Here is a 20,044-nt window from a genome sequence, read left to right as displayed (position 1 = left end):
ACCTTTCTTTATAGTCCAACTCTCACATCCATAGAGGATTACTGGAAAAACCATAGCTTCAACTAAACAGACCTTTGTTGGCAAAGTAATGTCTCTGCTTTTTAATATGCTATCTAGGTAGGTCATAGCTTTTCTTCCAAGGAGCAAGGGTCTTCTAATTTCATGGCTATGGTGATTTTGGAGCCCAAGAAAATAAAGTCTGCCACTATTTACTGTTTCCCCATCTGTTTGCCATGAAGTGATGGGACCAGATGTCATGATCTTAGTTTTTTGAATGTTAAGCTTTAAGCCAACTTTTTCACTCTCCTCTTTCTCTTTCATCAAGAGGCTTTTTAGTTCCTCTTCACTTCTGCCATAAGGGTGGTATCATCTGCCTATCAGAGGTTATTGATATTTCTCCTGGCAAACTTGATTCCACCTTCAGTCTACCTAAATTCAGTCAACATAATCACTTGTATTCAGTCACTTCAGTTAAGTTGCTCAGTCATGTCTGACTCTTTGCAACCCCATGGACTGCAGCACGCCAGGCCTCCCTGTCCATCACTAATTCCCGGAGTTTACCCAAATTCATGTCCATCAAGTCAGTGATGCCATCCAACCATCTCATCCTCTGTAGTCCCCTTCTCCTCCCGCCTTCAATCTTTCCCAGCATCAGGGTATTTTCCAATGAGTCAGTTCTTTGCATCAGGTGGCCAAAGTATTGGAGTTTCAGCTTCAGCATCAGTCCTTCCAATAAATATTCAGGACTGATTTCCTTTAGGATGGACCGGTTGGATCTCCTTGCAGTCCAATCACTTGTGTTGGTGAGATACAAATATTGATGAATTGCAAGTTTTTTATAGTGTGGAGAAGATGTAAGTTATCTATATATCCATTTTAACTATCTTGAAAGTATTTTTCCCTTAACCTATTTCTTAGATTTATAGAGATTCTTGGTGTGTGTTAGACACTCAGTTGTGTCCAACTTTTTGCAACCCGATGGACTGTAGCCTGCCAGACTCCTCTGTCCATGGGGATTCTCCAGGGAAGAATATTGGAGTGGGTTGCCAGTCCCTTCTCCATGGGATTTTCCCAACCCAAGGAACGAGCCCTGGTCTCCTGCATTGCAGACGGATTCTCTACTGTATGAGCCATGAGGGAAGCCATCATAGAAATCCTTAAATGTGCATAAATATTTCAAAAGTTAAATAGAGTGAATTGGGCCTTTATTCTCCTCCTTTAAGAATAATACACAAACTGGAGAAATTTTACATGTGATGACTTGAAGGATTATGGTTTTCATTTCTTTTACTGTTTGGCTTTCACTGTTTAAAAAGGGTCAGGAAAATTGACTTCTACATAGATTTTTGAATGATAACTTTGAGGTACGAGATGATTTTAACCTGATTTGGCATTCATCATTAATAAAACCATTTTTGTGTGATGGACAAATTTTTATTAAAAGTAAAGAATAACAATGAGATGAAAATGTAGTTCTATGATAAAGATGAAAAGTGTTTTTGGTTTTTAAATCAGAGAAAGGAAAGCTCAAAGGGAGATGGGATTATTTTTATATAGCAGAAGTGTGATTATACTAAATTGTCTTCATCAAAAGATTAGTTCTGCATTTCTAAAGGAGACTGGCAACAGGGTAGAGTTTCTATAGCAGAAAAAGAAAGTATATCTTACCAAGTGGAGTGTGTCAGTTAATCACTAAAGATGACTAGTAAGAATTTGGTCAGTTTCAGCTACCAGTTATAATAAGCACTTCAAACATTTTGTAGGCTTAAACATTTGTTTGAAAACAGGTAATTACATACACAGAATAACAGTTGATAAGTAATAGCATATTTTATAGATTACATACATTCTTACTGTTTTTCATCTCTTATTGCTGCTGGGAATTTCTTTATATGGCCATATTTTTATCTCAGAAATGATATCTGTTTATTCATTCATTCCTTATTCTAGGATCATTATATGTATAATATACAAATAAGTATAACTGAATATAGGATGTGTATGTGTGATCGTAAAGGAACCCTGTGAGTCTTAAGCCAGTAGGTGTTTCTTATTTGTAATGAAAGGGATAAACCACAGACAGCAACCATTTCAAAGGGTATTGAGGAAATAAATCTGCTACACTAGGATTGTCATTACTAAAATTTGGGGTGAAGTTTAGAAAATGCATTTGCGTTGGAGGCATTTCACAGCTGCAATGTTTTACAGCAGCTACATAAATGCAAATTTAAGTAGAGAGTGGATGTATCTTTATTAGTCCTCCTTCAAAGGTAGAAAGGGATTTTGGCAAGGAAGTCATCTGTGCAACCACACAAAGATTTTGCATTTCCCCAAGTTGAAATTGATGGAATTGTACTGCCATGCTTGGCTTCTTCTCTTTTTATTTCTTGTAAGAAAAGTATTTTTCTTGCTGCTCCCCTTCTTTCCTTTAATTTTTGCCCAAAGCCTTTATTCAGTTGATATTTTTTTCACTTAAAATTTATAACCCCTCAATGAAACATAGGATACTCAATCTATTTACATATCTGTATAATCTTTAATAAGACACCTAAATAAAATGTTTGAACAATAGTCTAAGAGTGACCTGTAAGATTATTTTCAGTGGCTCTAGAGTAGGTGCTGTGCATGAAACGTGACTTACACTCCACTAATATACTACTCTTTCTTCTTTTATGCTTATTATTAATAAGTTTTAGCAGTAATTTAGCAAAGTATAATAGTTAAGAGTTCAGAAGTTTGCATTGGGTTAAGTTTGAATATGGCTCTTTCTTACAAGTTTGTGACCTGAAGCAAGCTTATATTCTATTTTTAAGGCTCAATTTCCTCTTTCATAAAATGATTTAATAATTGTATGACATGAAGTGAAAATGTTAGTCACTCAGTCGTATTGGACTTTTTGCAACACCATAGACTGTCTCCTCTGTCCTAAAGGATTCTCCAGGCAAGGATTCTAGAGCGGGTAGGCATTTCCATCTGCAAGGGATCTTCCTAACCTAACCCAGGGATCAAACCCAGATCTCTTGCATTGCAGGCAGATTCTTTACCATCTGAGCCACCAGGGAAGCCCTAGTGTAGTATAAAAAGTATAATGAAGAATGTTTACTGATGGTTAGATAAGGGGATGCATATAGAACTTTCAGTGATAACCAACAAAGACCTATTGCATAGCACAGGGAGCTATACTCAATATTTTGTGTTAATCTGTAAGGGAAAAGAATCTGAAAAGGAATATATTTATGTGTGTATATCCCATGGACTGTAGCCTGCCAGGATCTTCTGTTCATAGATTTCTCCAGGAAAGAATAATGGAGTGGGTTGCCGTTACCTTCTCCAGGGCATCTTCCTGACCCAGGAATTGAACCATGGTCTCCTGCATTGCACGCAGATTCTTTACTGTCTGAGCCAACAGGGAAACCCTATATATGCACACATAGGTGTGTGTGTATGTTTGTGTATCTAAACTACTGTGCTGTAAAGAATCCACCTGCAATGCAGAAGACCTGGATTTGATCCCTGGGTTGGGAAGATCCCCTGGAGAAGGGAAATGCTACCCACTCCAGTATTCTGGCCCAGAGAATTCCATGGATTGTATAGTCCGTGGGATTGCAAAGAGTCAGACACAACTGAGTGACATTCACTTCACACATATGAAACTAACATGATATTGTGAATAAGCTATATTTCAACAAAAAAAATGAATAAAACAAAATCCCTCTCTAAACTTTTAGAATATTCCTGTTACATGATGAAGATTTAAATAAATACTAAATATTATTTCTAAAGCAATAATACTAGGAATATGTAAACATTTTTTAGGACAGTAAGTGAAATGCTTTTGCTAGTGTGTCACAGAGAAAATGGGAAGTCAAATGTAGAAAATGGGTAAATATATTAAGAAAACACATGATTTTCTCTATTTGATTGTTGATACCCCATGTAATAAGTGCCCACACTGTTCCAGGAATAACACTAAGCAATCCCCATTTGTTATTCCAATGCAATCTTATTCTAATTAATAATGTAACCAACTCAATGAAGTGAAATACCCAGTAAACACAAGTGAAGAGAAACATCAGGCTTCTGTTCCATATATTCTAAATACAAAATCCCATTTTCTTTCCATTGCCCTTCATTCCCCCTGTAATTGAGAAATTACTCAAATGAAGACCATCAGGAGACTTGGAGACTTTCTCAAAACTGGCTTTGGATTTTGAGGCAGAAATGGAGAGCCTGCTCCTAGTGGTCATAAATCAGAACTGCATCAGGGACCGGCTGCATGGGAAAGTTCAGTTCAGTTCAGTTGCTCAGTCGTGTCCGACTCTTTGCGACCCCATGAATCACAGCACGCCAGGCCTCCCTGTCCATCACCAGCTCCTGGAGTTCACTCAGGATAGCATCACTCACGTCCATCGAGTCAGTGATGCCATCCAGCCATCTCATCCTCTGTCGTCCCCTTCTCCTCTTGCCCCCAATCCCTCCCAGCATCAGAGTCTTTTCCAGTGAGTCAACTCTTCCCATGAGTGGCCAAAGTACTGGAGTTTCACATGGGAAAGGGTGGGTCATCTATTCCCAAGTGGTTCAGTTCAGTTTATTTCAGGCTTAGTCATGTCTGACTCTTTGTGGCCCCATGGACTGTAGCATGCCAGGCCTCCTTGCCCATCACCAACTCCTGGAGTTTACCCAGACTGCAATGGCACCCCACTCCAGTACTCTTGCCTAGAAAATCCCATGGATGGAGGAGCCTGGTAGGCTGTAGTCCATGGGGTCGCTAAGAGTTGGACACGACTGAGCAACTTCACTTTCACTTTTCATTTTCATGCATTGGAGAAGGAAATGGCAACCCACTCCAGTGTTCTTGCCTGGAGAATACCAGGGATGGCGGAGCCCGGTGGGCCTCCATCTCTGGGGTCGCACAGAGTCAGACACAAATGAAGCAACTTAGCAGCAGCAGCAGCAGCAGCATGTCCATTGAGTCGGTTATGCCATCCAATCATCTCATTCTCTGTTGTGTTTCCCAGCATCAGGCTCTTTTCCAATGAGGCAGTTCTTTGCATCATGTGGCCAAAGTATTGGAGTTTCAGCTTCAATATCAGTCCTTCCAATGAACACTCAGGACTGATCTCCTTTATGATGGACTGGTTGGATCTCCTTGCAGTCCAAGGGACTCTCAAGAGTCTTCTCCAACACCACAGTTCAAAAGCATCAAATCTTTGGCAGTCAGCTTTCTTTATGGTCCAACTCTAATCTGGAAAAACCATATCCTTGACTAGATGGACCTTTGTTGGCAAAGTAATGTCTCTGCTTTTTAATATGCTGTCTAGGTTGATCATAACTTTCCTTCCAAAGAGTAAGCGTCTTCTAATTTCATGGCTGCAGGCACCATCCCAGGTGGCTCAGTGGTAAAAAATCCACCTGCCTATGCAGGAGACACAGGTTTAATCCCTGAGTAGTGAAGATCCCCTGGAGTAGGAAATGGCATCCCATTCCAGTATTCTTGCCTGGAGAATCCCATGGACAGAGGAGCCTGAAGGGCTACAGTCCATAGGGTCTCAAAGAGTCAGACATGACTTAGTGACTAATCAGGCATGCAATACTGTTAGGACCACAAGACCTGCTAAGTCACTTCAGTCGTGTCTGACTCTGTGTGACTGCATAGATGGCAACCCACTGGGCTTCCCTGCCCCTGGGATTCTCCAGGCAAGAACACTGGAGTGGATTGCCATTTCCTTCTCCAATGCATGAAAGTGGAAAGTGAAAGTGAAGTCGCTCAGTCGTGTCCGACTCTTCGTGACCCCATGGACTGCAGCCTACCAGGCTCCTCCGTCCATGGGATTTTCCAGGCAAGAGTACTGGAATGGGGTGCCATTGCCTTCTCTGACAAGACCTGACTACAATGCTAACCTAGAGAGGTTGGTGGAGAAACTTGCTTTATAGAAGTGGTAACCAGCTTTAAACAATAGCAAATGGGTAAGCTTTAGGCCAAATGCCCTCAAAGGAGAAAAATACATTAGTACTGGGTAGAATTTTCAGGGCTCAAAGAAATAACTTGAGTATAGCTTTGATGTCTTTGGGGCAAAGAGTTGGACTGTTGGTCTTTGAGCAAATATCAAAACCAGTTTTTAGATACATGAGATAACCTTATGCTACAGCAGGGATAAATCCTAGGAGAGTTACAACTGGAGTTTTGTAGAAGTTGGTCATTCTTACTGATAGGTAAATTGTACCTTTCATGGTCTACTGCATGCTATTGTTAAGAGAAAGAACTGCAGTGTATTGCATTGTAAAAACAACTAGCCTAGAGATCCTGGAGTTAGACCCTAAGCTATGTTCCTCATCTATGGCTGTTTCGGGTCTTTCCCTAGTGTATTTGTGATCCCAGGTAAACAATTTTTTTCTAGGCTTCTTTCTATGCACAATTGGCTTTAACTAAGATCACTATATCAGGACTACTCAGGTATTGCAATCTCACATGATCCTGGGACATAAATATTTTGCCAGCCAAGAGGAGTATTCTGTTCATTAGACTGCACTCTTGGAACCAGGGTCTTGGTATAGGATGACTCATATAGACACAAGTTCTAGAATTCTTGAGACATTTGGTTAATCACATGTGAAGCTGAGGGTCAGATAATTCTGCAAAGGGAAAAAAATAGGAATCAGAGGTCACTGTCATTCAATCAAGACTGTCAGCCTCTCTCAGCATCCAAATGGAAGCTAAAAAAATTTTGAGAAAGGCCTTCCAAAGTGCATAAGCCATTGAAGTGATGGTGGGGCAGGGAACCCTCTTGCCTTGGTCTTAGGGCATTAGTGATCTACTTCATAATGTTCTTATGAAAAATAAATAACACATGAAGCTTGCTTAGATATTTCCTCACAGGTGATCAGCACTCAGTCAATGTTAGATAGCTAATTACATCCACAAACATTCTCAAGATGTGTCAAATAAATCAACCTTTATATACCAGATAGGCTGTCCTGTCTTTTGTTTGTATTAGTGTATAGTAACTAAAGCATTATTCACAATGTTAGAATGGTTATATATTTTTTCTCTTAACCACCATGATGTAAGTAATTCCCACTCCATTCCCATTCCTTTCTCCAAGAGGAGAAAAATAAAAGGTCATAACACAAAAATAGATGCATTTGGTTGCATTTAGGTGGTTTACACTTTCATGCAGTGTTTGGCAAGCACACATCCTCTCTGGAGCTCAAGACCTGTATTTTAAGTAAATTGTCGTAAGTACAAATGAAACTCTCCCATCTTGATGGTGCCCTCATGTAGTGCTTTCTTGTCTTTTCAGATCCCCCAGATTAGTTATGCATCGACGGCACCCGAGTTAAGTGATGACCGACGCTATGATTTCTTCTCTCGTGTGGTCCCTCCCGATTCCTTTCAAGCCCAGGCCATGGTAGACATCGTGAAGGCCCTGGGTTGGAATTACGTGTCTACTCTCGCATCGGAAGGAAGTTACGGAGAGAAAGGTGTGGAATCCTTCACCCAGATTTCCAAAGAGGCAGGTAGGATGAGATCACAGTGATCAAGATGACCTCTCTAAATGTCTGTGGCTTTAGGCTTCTTTCCACCATTAGTGAACACTGTTGACCATAACCCTGTTCCTACCTTCACATTCCCCATTGCCGGTGAAGCGAATCTACAGAGTCCTCATTTATAGCACGTTGTGATTTGGAAGATAATATTTTCAAAGATGTGAAACTGAAATGCCTTAAAAGTGGAAGAAGTAGAGAGAAAATAATAGGTACTAAAATTGCTGTCTGACTTCTGTGCAATAGCTGGTAGTGTGGATTAGATTATCTCTAAGGAAAATAAGCAAATGTGGCTGAATATGCCTCTTCATGTGCCCCTTCTCTTTGCCCCTCTCCAAAATGAAGAGACTTGCTTAAATTATGAAAACCCAATTACAGTCACACTGGGCTTTGAAGGTGAGTGATGGTAAGGGCTCTGAATGACTTGGCCAAAACAAATTAAATGAATTATCCAGGCAGTAGAGTGTACTTAGATATCCTTTGAAACTGTAGATTCTTTTGAGACAGTTCTATTAGAAAGCATTTGGAGAAGGTTCTTTTATGTTTGCTTATTAAACTCAAAATGGAAGGTAACGGGTTCAAATGTTTGACGGATTTTGTAAAAATGAGACATAATCTTCAAACTTAAGAATCGTGACAATGCATCTGCTGGCTTCCCCATATGGAAATGTTGAATCTAGTAAATATAGATTTTTTTTTAAAAATTGCATGCTTCGATATTCCTAAAAAGTTTTTAGGCTAAAGTCTGGTCCTTGGTTTTGGTGGTAAGGATATTATCCAAACTGTCATTTATCAGAATAGTTAACTAACTGTAAGGCCAACAAACAGAGCAGTAGAAACAGAGGTTCTTTTCATGAGGATAGATGCCATAAATCCTGAAGACATGGCTTGGAGCATTTGACTTTCAGTCTATGTCCTCAGATATACGATGCTCCAGCATATGGATGGTGTGTCTGTACATGGCTGCTGAAAGAAGGGAGCCATGACTTCTTTATGAATCTTGTGCTTCTTACTCAGAGCCTTATCATTATGTCTCATCTGAAAATGTCACTGGAGGGCTGGGTGATTATACTCTTCCTTCTGGCTGAAATCCTGTTACTCTCAGCACCTTTGACTGCATAGCTCCTAATGATTTACAGGGTTCATCCCTAATGCCATTTCTAGGTCCATACACACGTGTATACAACAGCTTCTGGGTTCTGTCAGTTTGGTCTTGTGTTTCTAGTGACCTCTTCCACACCAGTTATCACCAGTTAGCATAATTTGTTGTTGCTGTCGTTTTCTCTCTTGCCCCATAGACTCTAAAAGAGAATGTGTCTTTCTGAGTCACTGTTGTACTCCCAGCTACACTGTTTCTAAGGGAAACATTTCTGGAGTGATTCAGTGGGAAACTTTCTGATTAAGAAATAAGTCTTAACTCTGGCCTTGTGTCTTCCATGCTGTGATTTATAAGACTCATTAACAGCTGAATTCATGACTCTTTTGAGAACAGCCTAACCACTTTTGATAACTATGCATTTCTTTCTTTCTTTGTTTCTTTGACTTCTGCTTTAACGAAAATAATGTTAGAGGCTGACTTAAAGGCATATCTAAAATATGGGCATAATAACCAATAGGTAGAATAAAATGAAGAGAAAATATGGGTAAAGTAGTAAGATAAAGCTCAGAAATAAAGTTCAGATACCATCTTGTCCTACAGAATTTCCACAGGTGAATCTCAAATTTAATACTGAACTTTGTACTGGACAAAGCAAAGGGTACTACCCACTTTGCTGCAAAATGTGCAGTGTTCAAAAGGCCAAAATCATGTTGATTGTTTAGTAAAGGACAGGATCAAGACAAATGTTGGCCTTTATAAAAGTCTGTATTCTATAGTCAGGTCAGTGCTGAGTTTCCAATGGTTGTTTATACTTGGTGTCACTTGGTGAAAACTTTATATATACAAAGTCTGCTGTATCTGACTCTTCACAAAGGAAAGGACCTTGTAATATGACCTGAACTCCCCAGCTTATCATTTTAGCTAATCATACATTGAAATGACCCAGCTCAAAATAAAATTATTGGCAGCCATTTAGGATAAAACCCTTCAATCTGAAAGCCTTTGAATTTGGGTATGAGGGTAACCAAAAAGCCAGCTGCAGAAATGCCAGAAAACACTGTGAGTTCAAGTGATGTCTTGCAATAAGTTCTTCTTCATTATGACAGTTGACATGCATTTATATTAAATTTCATTGGAACCATACCATATGTACAATGAATTTAAGTAAATTCATTTGTGTGCTTAACAGACACCCCAGCATTCAACTCCCTCCTTTCTCCCCAAGAAAGGAGGAAAAAAGAGGAGGGAAACTTATAACTGAAGTGGTGTGTGATAAGCCTGCTCACTCAATATGTGTATTTCTTAGGAAAAAAATGTGAGATGGGAAGCATGATTCCATCATTTCTTAGGTGGGTGTCACTTCTGCGGGCTGCTCATATTGTGAGCACGTTGCCAACCCAAAGGTGATTCCAGTATATAGAGGTAAATATTCATTTTCCACGACTTGTAAGAAGACTCCAGCTACCTTCTCTGGCATTCAGAGGAACAACAATATATTCTAATTCAGAGTATAAGAAAAAGGATTATAAAAATGTGCCCTATTGAAACTTCAGGAAAGTATACATTCTTAGGGAATTTTAGGTAACTTTCAAGGGTAATTTTCAGTGTTTACTTTTTTTCTGTGCTAGTTCTAGAACTTGATCCTCTAGAAAGACACAAGTCAAAGTGTGTGTAAGGAGAGGTAGTGTGGCATACTACCACTAACGATAAGCTAATGCAAAGGTATCAGAAAGACATGGATTTGGATAATGATTTCCATCACTTGTATTCTGTGTAATGTTTGACACGTAATTGAACTTTCCAAGTCTCAGATTCCTGTTATAGAGAATGAGATTAATAAGAATAAGATAAATTAAATCCTGTATGGGAAACACAACACCCAATGATGCCTAATTATTAGTGTTCCACACTAGTTTCTTATAAATCAGTGAAGTTATTGAAGTTATTCTTGAGTTTGAAAAGATTGAAAATAACTGGCGTGGTAGATAACACTTCCCTTTAGTCATAACTCAAAGGTTATGTATGTATGTGTGTGTGTGTATGTGTCTGTGTGTGTATGAAATACAGCTGAGTTGCTATTCTTACTAATATGCTTTCATTGTATAAGAAGCATACCAAGAAAAGGAAGTGAGCTATTCAGGTTGACCTATTCATGTGGTAGGTGTGTGTATTTGTGGGTATGTGAGGGTAAGTGGAGAGAGCAAGCGTAAGCTCAAGGATAATGTTTCTGTGTTCTGCTGGAAGGTTCCCAGGAGTTACTTCCATTCTTTCAAATAGTTTGAATATTGTGGTTCTTCTTTATAAGTGTCTGTAAAAGTTGCACTGTTTTAAAGTGTTTCAGTTCCAAACTTTAGGCTTAAGTCTTTAAGCAAAGGCTACTTATAAAACTGGATCCTAAAGGATCCTCACCATGCATGTAGGCATAGCACGGGTACGTGCTCCTTTGTTAGACTAATAGAACAATTCAAGACAATGTCAGAAAAGAAAGCTGTCCTTCAACAAGGGGCCATCTAATTTGTCTGGGACATGAAAGTTTATATACAGTTTCTCTAAGCTGCCAGAGAAGACCTTAATAATTGTCCTCTCATGTATAGTCATGGGATATTTAAATATGCATGGAAGTTGCTCCTTGTTGAACTTTCAGAGAGGACTGTAACATGATTTTCTCAGATGATGAGATTTTTGTAAAACAGTTATATTTGCATAAATTGCCCTGTTTATTTGAATGGCTGCACATGCAATATCAACAAAAGCAATTTATTGCTTAATATCACACAGAATGAGAGCCTATTCACTCCCAATGTGCTTTAAAATTCAGGTCAGCATAATAAAATAAGTAGTGTAAATTAGAAATAAAGACTTCTTTTCTCAGTGAGGGTCAAAAGAAGTGCTTATGATTGTGTAAGGCAGTAATATAGTCCAGAGCTTTTGAACCAAATTTGGGTCAAGGATTATGAGAGTAAGGACATCACATATAACTACTCTAGTTTGTCACAATTTTCAGGGGAATCTCATGACCACTGCTTCATAATGTGACAGAAATAGTCACGCTCCATTACTGCCATGGTGTCATGAGACATATCAACTTTTCCAAACCAGAAAGAATATTTGAACTATCCTTTGGTAGTTCATGCTAGTCACTTAATTATTTCAGCTGGTCTTATAATTATTAGGTAAACTCTGCTGCTGCTAAGTCGCTTCAGTCGTGTCCAACTCTGTGCGACCCCATAGACGGCAGCCTACCAGGCTTCCCCTTCCCTGGGATTCTCCAGGAAAGAACACTGGAGTGGGTTGCCATTTCCTTCTCCAATGCATGAGAGTGAAAAGTGAAAGTGAAGTCGCTCAGGCGTGTCCAACTCTAGCGACCCCATGAACTGCAGCCTACCAGGCTCCTCCTTCCATGGGATTTTCCAGGCAAGAGTACTGGAGTGGGGTGCCATTGCCTTCTAGACTTTTTTTTTTATTTTTAAACTTTACATAATTGTATTAGTTTTGCCAAATATCAAAATGAATCCGCCACAGGTATACATGTGTAGACTTTTTAATTTAGAACTTTCTCTTGACCTACAATAGTTTTACCTAGAATAACTAGAAGATTTAACTGCCTATTAGTAAACTATTATTCAGCCTTCAGGTTTCTTTTTTTTTACTTCAAGAACAAGTTGGATTTGTTCATTGTAGGATTTGGTTATCATTAGAGGATCCCTTGCTCTGCCCTCCCTCACAGATGCAATGCTTTCTTTCATGGGCTGTGTTACCGATCTTTCCCACCTGACTGTAACCTCTATGAGGTCAAGGGCTTTGCCTCGGAACCCTATCATCTAGCCTAATTTTTGACATATAGAAATCATTCAGTAAATATTTGCTAAGGAAAGAGAAAAGAATGAACAGTTGTATTTTCTGCTTGCCTTTATTGGGGGTAAAATGGCATGTAGAGGAAAACCTTATGATATATAATTTTTAGAATATATAAATATTTGATTTGTGAGTCACATAACTTATATCCTAGATCCATTTGCTTAGATTTGTCACAGTTACCCCCACCCTAAATCTACTCCATTCTTCCCTGTTACCATCCCCACACTAAAGTTACAGCAGTATGATGCAACAGGGCTATAATTCACAATATTCCCATCTATATTTCTATGCTAACTTTCAGGATTTTCCAATTTTGTTTTGCCTCTGTCTATATCATGGTGAATATAGAAAACTCTGAGGCAGTTTAATATCTGCTTGGAGTGTTTCCTTAATGAACTGTTCAGTGATCCCATTTTAAATTACAGGTGTTGAATAAGGACTTAATTTCAAAACACAAAATCACAAGCACTCTCATGATATCATTTATTTTCCGTTGTGATTAAAATGAAACTAAGTTCCTCAAGAAGAAACTTTATTATTTTAATTTTTGGACCTTCAGTGGTTAACACAGTACTTCAGATTTTAACCCACACCCAATTTGTTACCACATCTTGGGTATATCCCTTATCCCCAACTATCATTACAGTTACTTTAGTTCTGAGTCCCACTTTATTCTTAATGGTTCATAGCTTCAGTTATCCATGCCTCCAGGTCAGCTCTTCCAATATAGGATCGGCTTAACTAAGATGATCATCTTTTCAAAAAACAAATACAGAAATTACGTTATCTGTCCCAGGCTTCCCTTACTCCATCAGTTCAGTTCAGTTCAGTCTCTCAGTCATGTCTGACTCTTTGTGACCTCATGAATCGCAGCACTCCAGGCCTCCCTGTCCATCACCAACTCCCAGAGTTTACTCAAACTCATGTCCATCGAGTCAGTGATGCCATCCAGCCATCTCATCCTCTGTCATCTGCCATCCAGCAATCTCATCCTCTGTCATCCCCTTCTCCTCCTGCCCCCAATCCCTCCCAGCATCAGAGCCTTTTCCAATGAGTCAACTCTTCACATGAGGTGGCCAAAGTATTGGAGTTTCAGCTTTAGCATCAGTCCTTCCAATAAACACCCAGGAATGATCTGCTTTAGGATGGACTGGTTGGATCTCCTTGCGGTCCAAGGGACTCTCAAGAGTCTTCTCCAACACCATAGTTCAATAGCATCAATTCTTCGGCGCTCAGCTTTCTTCACAGTCCAACTCTCACATCCATACATGACCACAGGAAAAACCATAGCCTTGACTAGACGGACCTTTGTTGACAAAGTAATGTCTCTGCTTTTTAATATGCTATCAAGGTTGGTCATGACTTTCCTTCCAAGGAGTAATCGTCTTTTAATTTCATGGCTACAATCACCATCTGCAGTGATTTTGAAGCCCAAAAGAATGAAGTCTGACACTGTTTCCACTGTTTCCCCGTTAACTTCCCATGAAGTGATGGAACCAGATGCCATGATCTTAGTTTTCTGAATGTTGAACTTTAAGGCAACCTTTTCACTCTCCTCTTTCACTTTCATCAAGAGGTTCTTTAGCTCCTCTTCACTTTCTGCCATAGGGTGGTGTCATCTGCATATCTGAGGTTATTGATATTTCTCCCAGCAATCTTGATTCCAGCTTGTGCTTCTTCCAGCCCAGCATTTCTCTTGATGTACTCTGCATATAAGTTAAATAAACAGGGTGACAATATACAGCCTTGACATACTCCTTTTCCTATTTGGAACCAGTCTGTTGTTCCATGTCCAGTTCTAACTGTTGCTTCCTGACCTGCATACGAATTTCTCAAGAGTCAGATCAGGTGGTCTGGTATTCCCATCTCTTTCAGAATTTTCCACAGTTTATTGTGATCCACCCAGTCAAAGGCTTTGGCATAGTCAATAAAGCAGAAATAGATGTTTTTCTGGACCTTTCTTGCTTTTTCGATGATTCAGCAGATGTTGGCAATTTGATCTCTGGTTCCTATGCCTTTTATAAAACCAGCTTGAACATCTGGAAGTTCACAGTTCAGGGTATTGCTAAAGCCTGGCTTGGAGAATTTTGAGCATTACTTTACTAGTGTGTGAGATGAGTGCAATTGTGCAGTAGTTTGAGCATTCTTTGGCATTGCCTTTATTTGGGATTGGAATGAAAACTGACCTTTTCCAGTCCTGTGGCCACTGCTGAGTTTTCCAAATTTTCTGGCATATTGAGTGCAGCACTTTCACAGCATTATCTTTAAGGATTTGAAATAGCTCAACTGGAATTCCATCACTAGCTTTGTTCGTAGTGATGCTTTCTAAGGTCCACTTGACTTCACATTCCAGGATGTCTGGCCCTAGGTGAGTGATCACATCATCATGATTATCTGGGTCGTGAAGCTCTTTTTTGTACAGTTCTTCTGTGTATTGCTGCCACCTCTTCTTAATATCTTCTGCTTCTGTTAGGTCCATACCATTTCTGTCCTTTATCGAGCCCATCTTTGCATGAAATGTCCCCTTGGTATCTCTAATTTTCTTGAAGAGATCTCTAGTCTTTCTCATTCTATTGTGTTCCTCTCTTTCTTTGCATTGATAGCTGAGGAAGGCTTTCTTATCTCTCCTTGCTATTCTTTGGAACTCTGCATTCAGATGCTTATATCTTTCCTTTTCTCCTTTGCTTTTTGCTTCTCTTCTTTTCACAGCTATTTGTGAGGCCTCCTCAGACAGCCATTTTGCTTTATTACATTTCTTTTCCATGGGGGTGGTCTTGATCCCTGTCTCCTGTACAATGTCCCGAACCTCTGTCCATAGTTCATCAGGCACTCTGTCTCTCAGATCTAGTCCTTTAAATCTATTTCTCACTTCCACTGTATAATCATAAGGGATTTGATTTGGGTCATACCTGAATGGTCTAGTGGTTTTCCCTAAAGAATTCAGAAAGAATCAAGGGATGGAACCAAAGCAAAAACAATACACAGTTGTGGATGTGACTGGTGATAGAAGCAAGGTCTGATGCTGTAAAGAGCAGTATTGCATAGGAACCTGGAATGTCAGGTCCATGAATCAAGGCAAATTGTAAGTGGTCAAACAGGAGATGGCAAGAGTGAACATTGACATTCTAGAAATCAGCAAACTAAAATGGACTGGAAAGGGTGAATTTAAGTCAGATGACCATTATATCTACTACTGTGGGCAGGAATCCCTTAGAAGAAATGGAGTAACCATCATGGTCAACAAAAGAGTCCAAAATGCAGTGAAAGAAAGTGAAAGTGAAGTCGTGTCCGACTCTTTGCGACCCTGTGGACTGTAGCCTACCAGGCTTCTCCGTCCATGGGATTCTCCAGGCAAGAATACTAGAGTGGGTTACCATTTCCTTCTCCAGGGGATCTTCCCGACCCAGGGATTGAACCCGGGTCTCCCGCATTGGAGGCAGATGCTTTAACGTCTGAGCCACCAGGGAAGCCAAAATGCAGTACTTGGATGCGATCTCAAAAATGACAGAATGATCTCTGTTCATTTCCAAGGCAAACCATTTAGTATCACGGTAATCCAAGCCTATGCCCCAACCAGTAACACTGAAGAAGCTGAAGTTGAATGGTTCTATGAAGACCTATAAGACCTTTTAGAACTAACACCCCCCAAAGATGTCATTTTCATTATAGGGGACTGGAATACAAAAGTAGGAAGTCAAGAAACACCTGGAGTAACAGGCAAATTTGGCCTTGGAGTATGGAATGAAGCAGGGCAAATGCTAATAGAGTTTTGCCAAGAGAATGCACTGTTCGTAGCAAACACCCTCTTCCAAAAACACAAGAGAAGACTCTATACATGGACATCACCAGATGGTCAACACTGAAATCAGATTGATTATATCCTTTGTAGCCAAAGATGGCGGAGAAGGCAATGGCACCCCGCTCCAGTACTCTTGCCTGGAAAATCCCATGGACGGCAGAGCCTGGTTGGCTACAGTCCATGGGGTCGCTGGGAGTCGGACACGACTGAGCGACTTCCCTTTCACTTTTCACTTTCACGCATTGGAGAAGGAAATTGCAACCCACTCCAGTACTCTTGCCTGGAGAATCCCAGGGACGGGGGAACCTGGTGGGCTTCCATCTATGGGATCGCACAGAGTCGGAAGACTGAAGCGACTTAGCAGCAGCAGCAGCAGCCAAAGATGGAGAAGCTCTATACAATAAGCAAAAACAAGACCGGGAGCTGACTGTGGCTCAGATCATGAACTCCTTATTGCCAAATTCAGACCCTTACTCCATAGGATTAAGCAAAAGATGCCTAGCCTGGTGTATGGGTTATTTCTGACCTGGTACCTGATGTAGTCACCAGTCTTACTCCATACAATGCCTGTAATCTTTGATTCCTACTTCAAGCCCCCATATATGCATTTCTTGTCCTACCCCAGTCAGCCTTCTGTGGGTGTCAGGTTATTCTGTGCCTTTGCTAATCCTTTGCTTTCTGCCTCGACTGTGAGCTAAGTCTTTTCCCAAAACATAACACCTTGAAAAAAGTTACCCCTGACTTAGTCTCCCTTCATGGTCCTGTTTTGGATCACAGTGTGTACATGTGTCTTTTTTTAATAGCACAGCACTGTAAAGTCCCTCTCCATTAGTAAAGTCATGGGATAGACCAATTGCCAAGTCATGATGAGACAATGAGGGTGCATACCATGGTAGAGCCAAAAGGCCAGCAATTCATGTTCCAGCCTCCCTTGAAGTTAGAACACAGCGATGTCACCCAGTCTTGGCGAATCAGACATACTCAGGCAAACTTGCCATAGGTCGATCAAGAGCTAGAGACGCAAAGGAGGGACAGTGGAATTCCATTTTATTGACAGCAGCAGCAGTAGTATCCAGGATCCAGGGGTAGATGTGCTATCTAGCATGAAATGGCAGTGGTAGCAGAATCTCCTACTTCCCATTTCCAAAAGTAGCAGCAGCAGGGCCCAAGCGAACTTGGCCCTGTGGTACACTTTCATTATTTTTTTTAACCTTTGATTCTAACAGCCTAGTCATCCTTTGCTTCATCTTTTGACTTTGGTTCCTTGGTCTCCCCAGTGATTCTGGAGATTATCTAGAATAATTTCAATCAATATTTTACTACTTAATGTAGAAAGTCTTAGCTTATGTTATTTGGCTTCCATCTTCATAAATGTAATTGAGTGTTGCTTCTAAGAGTTCTGTAACACTTTGTGCATAACTATTATGGTATTTGTTGCATGTCATTTAATCATTATAATCTATCTAATCCTCTCTCATTTGAATATGAGTTTATTTTTTATTTTTTCTTAGCATGAAGATTTGACTTTTATATGCCACAAAATGATTATCACGATAAGTTTAGTGAGCATCCATCATCTCATATAGATTCAGAATTGAAGATATAGAAAAAACATTAATTGTGATGAGAACTCTTAGAATTTAATCTCTTATCGAGTCTCATGTATAATATATAGCAGTGTTAATTGTGTTTCTCATGTTGTATATTACAACTCTGATACTTATTTATCTTATAACTGGAAGTCTGTACTTGTTGACCACCTTCACCAGTTCCCCCTCCTTCCGTCCCTTATCTCTGGTAACTAGAAGTTTGACCTGTTTTTCTGTGAGTTTGTTTTTGAAGTGTAGTCGACCTAACAACACTGTGTTAGTTCCTATCATATGATGTGGTGATTCAGTGTGTCTGTACATTTCAAAATGGTCATCATGACAAGTCTACTACATAGAGCATGTCACCACACAAAGATATTACAGATGACTGTCTTCCCCACACTGTACATTGCATATCTGTGACTCATTTATTTTAGAACGTAAGTTTACTGAAGGTAGGAATTATGTTGTGTTTGACTTTTGGTACTCTGTATCTAGGATAATGTCCAACAGAGATTAGGCTCAGTATATGTACACTGAGTTTAAAAATATAATAGTGTAAGAGTATACTATTATAAGAGTGTATGCGTATAGTAAAATAATATAATGGTATATAATAGTATAACTCCAAGGTTATAGCTGGAAATTTCTTCCCATTTTAGCTTTCAAGGTTACCATTAATATGCTATAGTAAACTTATGAGAAGAGAAAAACGGGGTAAAGCATCTGGTGGTGTGTCTTATACTGTGCGTGTCTGAATACTTTCTTTGGGTAATGTACACTATGAGTAAATAGGAGTTAGCAGATAAGACTGCCCTAAGGCTGCCCTAAATGGGGTAGTGACTGACATTTTAGGAAGAGGTTGTCATGTAAAAAAACCCCAAGAGAAAATTGTTTAATAGCATTTAACATTTTAAATGTTTCAAATGAAACAGAATCACTTTGAAAGAATTTTGACTCAGATTTCTAAATGGAGAGTGCTCTTTCTCTCAACATAAAAAGTACTGCAGAAAATGCTTGGGCTCTGGGGTTAAGAACTTGTGCTTCCAGCCCTAATAGTTTTGGTAACTGAGAGCCAGCATCTTGCTGCTTTGGTTTGCAAAGTCATCACCTATTTATTGTGAAAAGTAGCCTCTCTTGGTTCAGAGAATTCTAATCCACCTTGATTGAAAAAGATATGTTTCCTCTGGGCAATAGACCATAATTGTTGATGTGGGACGAATGTGGATGATAACACTATTTTCACTGCAGGTAGAAATACAGTGAAAAAGTGTATCTCAGCAAGTCCTCCTCATGTCTTCCACCTACCTTCATTGCAGCTGAGCAACGTGGAGGAATGTGAAAAGATATGAATACGAAATGAACCCCTCCTTTATTCATTGACTTAAGTATGATTACCGTAAGTTTCATGTGCTGAGGAGAAAAGGGATATAGGATTCTGGCATCAAAGTTAAAGATGTAGTGAAGAGGCACATAGGTCATCTTTTAATATAGGAGTGGAGACTCAAATATAGAAAATTATTTTGAATAATAGAATTTTTTGGTCATTTGAGTAGAGGGAAAGAGAATCGTGCTTCTGTAGTAGTTATCATCATACCACTGAACTTCAGAGGCAGAACATGGAACTTATTGCCCCTGTTGAGTGACACTGCATTTAGCATTCAAGTGAACTTTTCTTTTCCCAGTCTTTACAAAAATGCTCATTGCATGAGACTCCCAGTTTTGAATCCCATAGGTTTTGATAAATGTCAGCAAGAGAGAGAAAATATTGGAAGAATATTAGGTAGCTTATAGAATAGGAGGAAGCTATATAAAACCTGAGTGCTTATGGGGCATACCTATGCTTTGCTTGTGGGAAAGTATGACATTTTGATTTTGAGTCCCACTAAGACTACATGGCAACCCACTCCAGAGAACTCCGTGGACAGAGGAGCCGGGCAAGCTAGAGTCTATGGGGCCACAAGGAGTCAGATAGAACTGAGCAATTAACACACATACAAGACTATACACAGCAAGGAAAAGTTATTTCCATTGTCATTTCAGTGCTCTAACTGAAACTTGGGGTGGTCGGAGTCTAAACAATGCTGTCTTTTTGGTTGCCTTTGCCAGAGTGTTCCTCTACATTGGAATAGGCAAGTACACACACCCATGTAG

At 39.7% G+C, this 20,044-nt stretch overlaps 1 protein-coding gene across 6 annotated transcripts in view; it reads left to right on the top strand.

Moving 5' to 3' along the window:
• GRM7 (glutamate metabotropic receptor 7) overlaps positions 1-20,044 on the top strand; it is a 935,735-nt gene that overhangs the window by 283,516 nt on the left and 632,175 nt on the right. For 5 of the 6 annotated variants that reach the window (XR_011562970.1, XM_070776293.1, XM_070776292.1 and 2 more), the window contains exon 2: positions 7,302-7,518. Coding sequence is in view for 5 of the 6 variants with exons in the window: in XM_070776293.1 (XP_070632394.1) it covers positions 7,302-7,518 (217 nt within the window). In the remaining variant the exon portion in view is untranslated. The remainder of the gene's footprint in view (positions 1-7,301; positions 7,519-20,044) is intronic. The other variant, XM_070776295.1, reaches the window with a different exon arrangement.

Source organism: Bos indicus, chromosome 22 (assembly GCF_029378745.1).
Source record: "Bos indicus isolate NIAB-ARS_2022 breed Sahiwal x Tharparkar chromosome 22, NIAB-ARS_B.indTharparkar_mat_pri_1.0, whole genome shotgun sequence".
In the NCBI taxonomy this organism is placed as follows: Eukaryota; Metazoa; Chordata; class Mammalia; order Artiodactyla; family Bovidae; genus Bos; species Bos indicus.
This window is presented reverse-complemented; position numbering and strand designations above follow the sequence as displayed.